An 11,981-nucleotide genomic window follows, 5' to 3' on the forward strand; every position below is an offset into this window, starting at 1 on the left:
CTTTTGCCAGCGAGCAAAGATGACCATGTGCCCATCCACGTGACAATCACTATAAACTGAAAATGACATTTTAGTCATTTCAATGGCTGCCACGATAAAACAGAGCTAGTGGTAGTAGACACCGTCTTGTCCCTACCACCACAGCGACCGCGAGACCCTGAGAACGCGCAAGCTTTGGTATCTCCGCCTCCGCTTTCCGTCCCCTCCCTCACTCTATATATTGTAAAAATATATTATTATTTTTACTATTAATGGATTCAGTTTTTATGTCAAATTAATAAAGGCAAACAAGAAACCTCTAAATTTCTCCGCCTTCCATTGCCTTTCCCTTTTGAACCTTCCTTTTGCATTGCGCACGCTCTTGCAAATCCCTTCTAATACGCTGCCGTTTTTATCTGCTTCCTCACAACTAAACACTTCTCTAGCTGTTTTTTTTCAATCGGTTTGCGCGTTCTTGCATGATCGGTTTCTGATAAATGTCGGCAATTTCTAATTTCATGGCGTGCGGTGGTCGCCGTGAACCCGCCGTTAATTGCATTGACAAGAAGAACTTAGATTTCGGTTTAAATTGGAGAGCCACCTCCTCTAGAACCAGGATTTCAATGCCGTTTCAGGTGATCGTGTGATTTCAATTTTTTTTTCTTCTTTTTAATTATTATTATTATTATTATTAGAGTGTTATGTTGATAATGTTTTTTTTTTTTTTAGAAAAACGAATTCCAGTTAGGTACCGAGGGTAAATCAAGTAGAAGGAATAAAGAAAAGAGGAGCATACGGATGGCATTGGTAGATGAGAGGGTCGTTTACGGAAGAGATACGGCCGACCGACCTGCTGTCTTGGTATATCCAATTTTGTTCATTTAATTATTTTTTCTTAACTCAGGAAAGAAAAAAAGAATTAGGGTGGTAGAAAATTAGTAGTATTTTCAGTTTGAGTGATGGGATTTTTGTTATGTTTGCAGGCATATGATCTTGTTCAAGGACCACTTGTAAGTTGTTCCCAAATTTACCATTTTTTTTTAACATTATTAGAATGAATTGTTACTTCTTGGTTATCTACAGAATATTTGATGAATTAATGGTTCATGTAAAGACAATGAATTTCTTTTCTTTTCTTATGAGGTGTGCAATTGTAAAGACTTTTCGTTTTTTGTCTTATATCGATTCAATGGTGAAAATGAATAGATTTGGAAAGTTGGTCCAAGTCCAACTGATTATAGTTAGTGAGAAGATGTATGGCAATTTAGGTTTATGATTGATGTGCTATCTTTTCATATTACATTTTGAGAGTGAAATAGAGTTGAGGTCAGCGGAGTGGGTGTATACATTTTTTCATGGGCAGAATTGCTTATGCTGAATGATTTGCTGCATAGGTAAAATGGGGTTCTGTGATGGGTAAATCAAAGCCGGATCCACCAACAGCCGTGCTTCTGCATGGAATTTTAGGCAGCAGGAAGAACTGGGGTAAGTACTATGTATTAGTTTCAACTCATTTATGATTTTCTATATTTGCCTTGATTACTTGTTAGAAAATATAATTTTCACGACCGTTATATACTTGCACCATGTTGATGTTTAACCCTTGTCCCTTGGCAAGTTGGGATACCATATCTCCTTCTAGAACTAGGATTTCAAACAGGAGACTATCTAATGGAGATGAGCCAGGGGACTAACTTAGACTCCCAAAATAAACACCCTCGAAAATCCTAGAAAACCTTGGAATTAACAATTATGAAAGATGAAACACTAAATTGCAAAAAACTAAAGACCTCATTAATCTAAGTTGTTATCCTTTCTGTTTATTTTCCCCTCGAAGTATAGGTTCCAACTGTGATGTGTTTCAAGTTGTCTTATGCTGTAGCATTGATAACCTAAGCAATATAGTATGTCTCAACCATCAAATTTAGAATATATCCTACACAAAACAAAAAAGAAGAAATCACACACTTTCTATAAAATTATGAAATGTGAAGTGTTCCTTTTCTGATGATTTTGTTTTCAAAGTGCCATCACCTCAGTGAAGTGGTCTCACTACCTTCTGCTGCAGAACTTCATGCATTAATTTCTAACATCTTTTGATTAGTTGCTTTTTGAATGCTTTTACATACACACACATTAATAGGAACTTTTTGAAATATAGTTTACAGATTTAAAATATCACAGGAACCTTTACACGGAGATTGGCACAAGAATTTCCAGCATGGCAGGTACTGTTCTTTTTTTTTTTTTCCTTTTGTATCTTTTATATTCTCTATAACCCCAAAAAAAGTGCTAGGTCAAGCTAGCATGGTTCCATAATTCCCTGTGATATTTGTATCAGTATGACCGAGGATTACAGTCGCCCTATGTTCCAACCATATGAAGCAATTAGATTTCATGGTCTGCATGTGAGCATAGGTTCCATTGTGAAAATGGCGCCAACATAGCAATTGCATTTTAACATCTTCATGTGAGTTTTTAATGCTGTCAAATAATGCTCATGTACTTTTGAAGGTCTATTGTGTGAGTGTCTGCCGATACTTTGTGTGACTTCTTTGTCCCTGTTTTACATGCATGCTTGAGGAAGCAAGAGACAACAATCATTGTCCAGTTATGATCCAACTGTAGTGGGTAATTGGGGGGAGAACTTGTATACAATCATGAACTTCAACAATTATGCATGAAGTACATTACTTGGGATTTAAGGCGTTCAAATGAGTCAGTTTTGGCATGGATTTGAGGGTGATTAGAATATTACTTATCATTGACAAATTATGCAGTTTCTTTTGGTTGACCTGCGGTGCCACGGTGATTCAGCATCAATCAGAAAGAGGGGGCCCCACACTGTTGCCTCAACTGCTTTTGATGTCTTAAAGCTAGTGAGTGACTTTTAAGCTTTGGCTATTTATTCATGGACAATTTGTTCTTCTATTTTTCGTTTCTTTAAAACTGAGACAGCCCCAAGAGTCCAAGATGGTGGGTTCTTTGTGCATGGCTGATGCATCTGTTAATGCGCTCCAGCTGTTTATGCTTCTTGAAATTGTTGCAGCTCTTCTTTTGTTGCCACTTCCTTCCTAACCACAATAAGCCTCCCGACCACCACTCGAGAATATTTTTATGGCTAATTAAATGTTAGTGATTTTGTTTGAATAGGTTGCACAGCTTAGAATAACACCTCGTGTTTTAATTGGGCACAGCTTTGGTGGAAAAGGTACATCTACCTACCTTGACATGCAATTTACCAATCTGATATTTTAATTGACTTCAATGCATAAACACTCTCCCTATTTGTCCATGCAGTTGCCTTGAGTATGGTGGAACAAGCTGCAAAGCCTCTTGCCCAATCTGTAAGAGTAAGTTTACAATCTGCAAATATTCTTTAGATGGTTTAGAACATAAGATTGGGTTAAAATACCAGTTTTCAGATGTTAGTCCGAGTTTTGTAGCAAGTAATCCATTTTCTCTATGTATAATAACAGGGTCCTTTATTAATTTTCTATGGTTGGTCTTTGTCATTTCATTTTGCTTTATCTCTTTAAATTCTTATAGTCTTTGCGCCACTTCAGGTTTGGTCTCTAGATGCTACTCCTGGAAAAGTTAGGGCTGGTGGAGATGGAGAAGACCATCCTGCAGAACTAATATCTTTTATAAGGAAACTACCAAAGGAGGTATGTTTCATAAGTTATAACACGCATATTTGGGTGTATCATAGACCTTTTTGATGTGATAGTGATGCTGTGTTTATCTTGGTGGGGTAGTGAATTTTTTCAAACACAGATGTTCTTCTATTGAGAGTTGGATTTCTAACTCGGCATCCAAGCAAGTGATTTTTCCTTAAACACCGATGCACTTCTATTTAGTGTTGAATTCTCTAACTCAGCATCCAAGCATTGTCTGTCACCCTTATCTTTCCTACTGTTATCATGAGTGATTATATCTACTCTATTCCTTTGATGTCTGTTGACTCTTTTTTTTTGTGTGTGTACCTGTAACTATCACCAAATATACAGTATTTGTGTCTTCTCTTTGTTTGGATGTCTGTTTTCTTCTTTGTTTTTTTTTTTGGGCATTATTATGAGTATCTTATAATCTTTCTTCAAGGAAGGTCTTCTCAAAGCGAGATATTGTCAATGCTCTTATACAAGAAGGGTTTTCTAAGGATGTTGCACAGGTATATTCTGAATTCCAAATGCTTATTCATGATACTCCTATTGTTGTTCGGTTTCTGCATGAAAAAAGTTGCTGTTGCTATTGTAATCTATGTGAGAATCTTCATTCACATTAGTAATAAAATGTGATGTTTGCAGTTTGAGGTATATTGTATATAGAGATGTTAAAGGTTTTCATCTTTTTCTACATCATTTCTGCTCCTAGCTTGATTACTTTCCTGCTAATCATATGGACAGTCTTCACAGACGTTTCATGGAGGTACAATGGCAAACATTATTTTTTGCCCCCATAGATTTAATTTTAATAAAATGACAGTGACAAATTCTTCTCCTTAGACTCTTCATTAACTCTTGTTCCGCCCTGAAAAACAAAAGTTTGTGTGGAATTAGATGTTAATTTGGTGGAAGATAATTAGAAAGATCAGGAGAGAGTAGTATACGTGTAGCATGATGTAGGATACATGGTGCAGATCTGATTCAGATTCGAAAAGACGGTTTGAAATATATTATTATGAGTAGCTGTTTGACTGCTGAATTTAGACAATATCTTGCTAGAGTTTCAATTTGAAAATGGAGGAAAGGAGGGAAACCACGTCTAGGCAATAGCATCTAGAGCTCCCAGCAACTACATGCTCTCATAAAGCAAATAAACTGCTAGAGAAATCAATATATTGCTTACTTCATGTTTGGTGCAACTTTAGGATTGTAACTGAGATTACTGAGTAATTAAGCTAACTTCTATTTAGTTTGTTTCCTGTACTTCAATTATGTTTTTCTATAAAGATGCTAATTGTGATCCCCTCAAGTTCTTGGCATTAATTGTCTTTCTGCTTTTTATGTCCAGTGGGTGGTGACTAATCTTAAAACAAATGGCCCTCCTGGTTTGCCATCATCAAGTTTCTCTTGGATGTTTGACCTCGATGGAATTTCTGAAATGTACCAATCGTATGAAGAAACAAATTTGTGGTAATCTTGAAATATGGTTAATGCGAGTTAAAAACAGTACCTTCCTCTACGTTGATCAGAGCATTGCTTCCTTACTCAAGTTAATCCATGTTGTTGACTGCAGGAAATTTGTTGAAAATTTGCCTCAAGGTGTGCATGTAAATTTTTTGAAAGCAGAGAGGAGCTTGCACCGGTGGGCCCTTGAAGATCTCCAGAGAATTCATGCTGCTGAAGATCTGGCTGCTGAGGAGGGAGCTGGAGTTGAAATGCATGTCCTTGAAGATGCTGGCCACTGGGTATTTTTCTTCTGCATGCTTTAATATCTCTAGTTCTGACATTATTATTTTCAAATTACTCCCCTCCGTCCATGTTCTAAGTAAAGTACATGGAAAAATAAACATGATTTTCGAAGCTTATCCTCAATTGTCTGAGGATAGTGCGCAAGTAGAAGACTCATTCAGTGGCTAGACCCAGAAAACCTTGCTTTGCAAAATAAAAAAAGGTGGCTGATTTCAGAATATTCTGAAATTTTGCCCATTTAGTTTGCCAGCTTACTGAGCTTAAGGCTTTAAGCTGTACAAAATGAATATGTTGCCCTGGTGTCATTTTTTTCACTGTTGTCAGAAACGAGTCCCATGTTAATATCTAGGCAGGTTTGTGTTGGGGGGGGCTAGAAAATTCCTAGTGTTTTTAATGTTAGTGCCATGGCGAAGATATCCTGGCTCGAGTAGGAATGCATTTCAATGCTGCATTATTAATTTCTTTCTAGAGCAGCTCACATTGCTCCAAATTCTTGACAGGTACACGCTGATAACCCGGACGGGCTCTTCAGGATTCTTTCATCATCATTCCAGGGCTCCAAAGCCTGAATGAAAGTCAAACAAGGGTTTGCATGTGTAGATATAATGGCCAGAAATTACATGAAAGAATTTCTAGTCATTCACATACTGAGTCACAGGGTTCTTAAGAGTATTCCAAATATTTGTGCCATAGTAGCAGTGTCCTGAGACCTCACAAATTTTTTACGCAAATATTGTATGTAATAATTGGCTTCCTTGCATTAGCACTCGAGTGCATGAATCTACAAGGACTTTGCTTCAGCATTTCAGGGAAATCAGGGGCAATGACCAGGTGGGGGAAGAGAAGCAGGCACTGGACTTTTCTGATAATACACTCAAACTTGAACGCAATACATTGCTGATTTAAACATAGTATTAGCACATCCCTTGTAGAGAGCTCGGCACTGGGGCCTGCCTAGCTTAAGCATCTCAGCCATAGCCGCAAATTAATACAACTAAAAACACTTCTCACATGATAATCCTAGCCATGATATTGCATTTTATCCACATGGATTTTCCTATATAGGTGGCATTATACACTCGTAGAGGTCAAAAAAGATTTCTAACGAGAGGAAAATGGGTTCACTTCCTATGACTAAGTAACAGTCAAAGCTGGAGCAGCAGACAAGTGCAAGCAGGATTCATGTGCTTGTCTTGACGAGGGAGAAGATTTGCTTGAAGACTTGTCAACAGATCGTCTTTCAGAGCAATTTGACCATTTCATCTGCATGAAGCTCCTCTTTCTCCATGGACCCATATGGATTTTCTTCTCCTTCATTGATCTCTTTGCTGCATCACATAGAATGCCAACAATGGCATTGAGGTAGTCAGCTTTCCCCACGTAGTATTCTGGCAGCCGTGCCACAAGATTGCGGTATTCATCACTCGCTTTGGCAATCTCAAACTGGTCTCTGAATTCAAGCTCAATCAGATACGGGATTGGCTTCTTGCGACCCATTGTGCCTGCAATTATTTCTATGTACTCATGTTTTCCTGGAAAATCAAGGGCGTCGTCAAAACAGTCCTACCACAAAATGCTAGCATGCATATAGCCGAGAGAAGGATAGAATTGTTACCTCCTGGATGCTTTCTGGTGTTTTTCCACTTCGATGTGCAAAGAGATGCTTCGAATCCCTTCTGTGTGAGCAAATTGACAACCCTTTGTCTTAAACAGCTAGTGCAGCCATCAGTGGGCTTCATGCAATTGCAAAAATCACTCTCTTTTGCTACCCCTACAACTCTGCTAACCTCTTGCCTTAACTTTGAGCCTATAGAGCTATAGCGCTCCAAAACTCCCTTCATACAATTGATCCCATTATAGTTCCAGAAAACAAGCATAATTTTGTTTCCTGGTCTAATGCCTCATACCTAATTTATCCATGCAGTAAATAGGATCTCATAATGCTAAACATGGCTTTAATTTCTGATTTTCAAAGTAACGTTTAATTACTGTTTCAAAATAGACAACATTTTCTCAACTCCAATGGGCTAGGCCTATTGTGTCGATTCTTTTGAGTAATATGTCTAAAAATGCTTATTTATTTTTTATTAACACTGTTTCGAACACAACTTGTACATTCTAAAATAACCCTTATTCGGACGTCTTTATTATTGGCCATAAACCTTCTTTTGGTTTTTATTCACTCAACTCTTCTATTTTTCTATCCGAAACAAAAAAGAAAGGAAAGAAAAAATAAAAGTTACTAACTTGAAATCAAATTATAAAAGATTTTGTTGCAGCCTTAATACAATGATTTAAAATTCAATTTACATTAGAAGTTCAGCTTTCTTACCCTTACCTTAGGGCTGATTATAGGATAATAGAAAATTTTCTTTCCATGAGAGAGATATGTAAATGAACTATAAAGCAGGTATGCCAATCCCTCTTCTCCAGGTTATACCATTACATTATAAAGCCAGCCAGCAGTGGGAAGAATTAACCTAATTTAATGCCTTCCTCTAAGCCCCTCTTTTTTAAGGTAAAGAGAGTTTGCTTAATCATCCATTATAAGTTTACTCGCAGCCCTTTATCTTGATAAGTATAATCTAATCGACTTGATAGATTAATAAGTAATTTGATTAAAACTAGAGTTTTTAAACCCAGTTCAAAATTCAGGTTATGAATTTTGCTCGGGTTATCAGATTTTGATGGGGTTACCAGGTCACCCAGGTCAACCCTAATTTTTTTTTTTATAAATCAAAACGGTGTCGTTTAGGTTGAGAAAATAAATAGTCAACGAGTTACAACCGGGTTTTTGACCGGGTCAACTCACTAGGTCAACCGAGTCATCTGGATTTTTGACTTCCCTTATTTTTTGTTAAACCTAGCTCAATTCTAGCTCCGAATTAGCTGGATTCCAGATCGACATGTCAGGTTGGGTCAAATTTTAAAACTATAGTTAAAACTTGTTCAAAACAATATCATTTTATTTTTAAAAAATATCATAAAATAATATTATTTTAAAATAATATTGATTAATTACTCAAATTTAATAAGTTTATTTTTATCTTGCTTATGCTTTATTAGAAACGAATTTAATCATGGAATATAAAAACTATAAAAAATAGTACGAAAACATCCTTTTAATTAAAAAATAAAAATCTAAACATAGATTAAAATATAAAGTAAGCAAAGTATAGTCCCATCCAAGCTCTAAAGTTGATGTATTTTTCTTATTTCTCCAAGATTTTAAAGAGGAGGTGGATATCACTTTCACCACGCCAGCCCTTGCAATTTGAAGGGGACACCTAACCACCCTACTGCAACCGTGCACGTGGCTATTACTTACAATTCAGGTTGCCGCTAACATAAATGGCTGCCAAAAATTGGGCACGTCACACCAACCGGCCATACAATAGTTGACACACGTGTACTTTAGAGTTTTCTGCTTTTTCCACCCAAAAAAAATCTTTTTCTATGGACAAGAAGATCTAATTTTTATTTTTTATTTTAATATTAACATGTTAAAATAATTAAAAATAGTATAAAATAAAAATTTAACGTATTTTCAAGTTAAATTTACTTTTAAAATAAACAAATATAAAAACAAATGGTACGAAAATCTTTTTATGTAATTACTTTGCAATGCATTCAATATTGAAAAATCTAAAATGATGGAAATAATTAATGTCGGTCACAATTCATAAATGTTTATAGGGTTGGAAGAAAAAGGGATATTCCTCTTGTGATATATATCATTTCTAGAGGAGCTGAAATGAAGCCCTGCTAACCCTTTTAGAATTATTGCAAATTTTGTTTTAAATTATTGTAATTAAAATTAAATACCTGAAGCAAGGCGTCTTGTGATTCCCAATACAAGGCTCTTTCCATGGGGTCGTGCAAGTTGTTGTCAGACTCGTAGTCGTCTTCTTCCTCCAAAGAGCGACCAGACGACTCATCAGCAGAATCTTCATGAAAGAACACAGAAACCTTCTCTTCAAGGCTGTCCATGCATGCGTTTAAAGCTAGCCAAGACCCTTCTCCTCCTAATGGTTATTTTGCCTATCTCCTGGATATATGTAGAGAATTATTGAAGGAGAGAGAGAGGAGAAAGGAAAGAACTAAGAAGAGCTCTTGCAAGAATATTGCCCTTCAGTAGAAGTGTATTTATAGGGTTTACCACGTCGGATCATAGTTAATTACAATTTTTTATTTTAGTTTGAAAGGATTTTCGTGGATAATTAGTAGTTTTGCTAATAATAGACATTTAGTTATAGTTATTAAACTCGGTTCAACTAGTTAATTTAGTGGCTGGACCGGTTCGGGTAAGATAAAATATTAGGATAAACAAAAACCTAACGAAACCTGGTTGATCTGCCAGGTTAACTCGTCACTCGGCAACCCGGCATAACCCGATTGAGACCTGTTTTTTTTTCAAATGTGTTTTTTCTTCTAGATAGAGATCGTTTTTTTATATATTTTTTTAGTTGGTTATTAACCATTTTCAAAGTTCACTATATAAATACTAGAAGAATATTTTATTTTTAAAATGTAGGATTTAAAGCCTTTTAATATATATATATATATATATACTCATATATTCACAAGAAAAAAACTTTTTTGTTTTAAATCCTTCAACTTAAAAGAATAACATAATATTTTTTCAATGTGGGATACAAACCTATTGAAATAATCTTTTAAACTTCATTATCTATAATATATAGCGCCTATATTCATATTAATTATTTCTTAATTTTTTTATATAAAATATTAAAATTTTATATATATAATTTTTTAGATAATTTATTCGGATTGATCTAAGTCATTCAAGATCCGACTCCTTCATCGGGTCATCTCCTGGGGTCTAATTTTAGTTTCTTGACCACCTAAAAATTGTTGTGCATTAGCCCCCATGTTAGCGGATGATAAGACTGCGATTATAAAAGTAATTAACATTTATTATCCACCAAGCTTTACACGACAGAATTCAAATAGATGGTAAAATTAAAAATTATTCATTCCCTTTCTCGAAAAAAATATTTGATTTCAAAATCAAATTGATGATCAAATTAAATGACTCCTTTAATCTTATCTTAAATGTTTCCTTTAATTAAAAAATATTGTCTCAAAAGAAAAGAATTATAATTTCTTATGCTACATTTAAAGAGCTCCTATACACGATTTTAATATTTTGACTATTCATATATTAATTATTTAATGATTTAATTGTATTATGATAGTCTTATATATTTTTATGAATATGTAGTCATTATGATTATAGTTATGTTTATTTATATTGTGTTTAAGTAGTGATAGTAATAGATCCATATCCATAAAAATGCTTAAATAAAAAATTTGTTTACTTTTTATAGCATTTTTTTTCAAATCGTATCGAGTTTTAATCTGTTTTATTAGAATTGAATTTAGAATAGTTTTTAGATCCGGCCCGGTCCAAGGCCGGGGTTCCGGGTCACCGGGTCGTCCGGGTAAAATTTTTTTTTTAAAAAAATTAAAATGACGTCGTTTTAGTAAAAAAAAGTCAACGGATTGCAACCGGGTCACGCCGGGTTTTTCCTTCCACTATGTTTTCTTCAACCCGGTCCGGTTCCAGCCTCGAATCGACCGAGTCCCGTGTTGAGCTGGGTTTTAAAACTATGGAATTTAGAGATTTTTTATCCTAAAGCTAAATCAAAAAAGTAATAAGGATTTGAAAAAAATATAAATATTTTGAATTTAAATTCTTATTTGCTCCTGATTTTTTAAATAAATGCTATTGTATCACTTGATTTCATGATTTGTTTTGTATGAATTTAAATAATATGCAATTCAACTTCTATATTATCATTTATAATAAACAACTTGAGATTTTCTATGTAAAGATTATTTTCTTGATATTTTTTGCTTTTATGTCTCATAGATATTTAGAGTTTTCAACTGGTTAATTTCAGTAAAAATAATTTATAATAAATCTATATATGTTAATTAGAAACTGTAATTTAAATTTCATAGACAGAAAATTTTCTTATATTTTCTTTTTTCCAACTTGATGTCAATGCTTTAATTTTCTTTTATCCGCATATATATATGGTAAGAGCGATTTAATATATGTTTTAATTATTTTATTAGATGGAAAAATATGATTAGTCAAGATTTAAATGTATTGACACATAATCAATCCACGTGCCTTAACTTTGGAAATGACCTTATTGTCACGTGTCTGATCCACACTTGCCCCACAAATCACTAATGTCCGTGGGCCGTGGCCATCAATCATCTATGCCTTATCCACTGGCATCATGGATTCCTTTACAATTACATTATTATTATTATTATTATTATTATTAATAAATAATAATAATAATAATAATTAAAACAAAAAGAAGCCATAAATGAGAGAAAATATATTACAAGTTTGGAGGACAAAATATGTCATCTCCCGACGGGACAACAGTAAAATGGATTATTGTACTAAGAAATTATGATTAGAAGTTGAAAGAAGTGTCAAGTTAAATTAAACAAGAAAACTTTATATAAAAAACTAGTTTATTTCCCGTCTTATCATAACTATAGAGTAGGCTAAGATTTATTAGAGTATATAAAAAAATATAT

General features: G+C 34.5%; 2 protein-coding genes across 2 annotated transcripts; one reads left to right on the forward strand and one right to left on the reverse strand.

The window, feature by feature from the left end:
- Positions 1-73: 73 nt before the first annotated feature.
- On the forward strand, positions 74-6,196 carry LOC133668751 (uncharacterized). Its single transcript, XM_062088733.1, has 13 exons — positions 74-614; positions 709-840; positions 963-989; positions 1,374-1,464; positions 2,164-2,207; positions 2,760-2,858; positions 3,133-3,190; positions 3,280-3,332; positions 3,546-3,647; positions 4,085-4,150; positions 4,993-5,114; positions 5,218-5,389; positions 5,894-6,196. Exons 1-13 carry the CDS (start codon positions 477-479, stop codon positions 5,960-5,962), a joined length of 1,173 nt encoding a protein of 390 aa, XP_061944717.1. The 5' UTR covers positions 74-476; the 3' UTR covers positions 5,963-6,196.
- A 55-nt stretch (positions 6,197-6,251) lies between these two features.
- On the reverse strand, positions 6,252-9,509 carry LOC133668752 (uncharacterized). Its single transcript, XM_062088735.1, has 3 exons — positions 9,219-9,509; positions 7,009-7,228; positions 6,252-6,925 (listed from the first exon to the last, which is right to left on the reverse strand). Exons 1-3 carry the CDS (start codon positions 9,381-9,383, stop codon positions 6,528-6,530), a joined length of 783 nt encoding a protein of 260 aa, XP_061944719.1. The 5' UTR covers positions 9,384-9,509; the 3' UTR covers positions 6,252-6,527.
- Positions 9,510-11,981: the final 2,472 nt, after the last annotated feature.

Source organism: Populus nigra, chromosome 11 (genome assembly GCF_951802175.1).
Source record: "Populus nigra chromosome 11, ddPopNigr1.1, whole genome shotgun sequence".
In the NCBI taxonomy this organism is placed as follows: domain Eukaryota; kingdom Viridiplantae; phylum Streptophyta; class Magnoliopsida; order Malpighiales; family Salicaceae; genus Populus; species Populus nigra.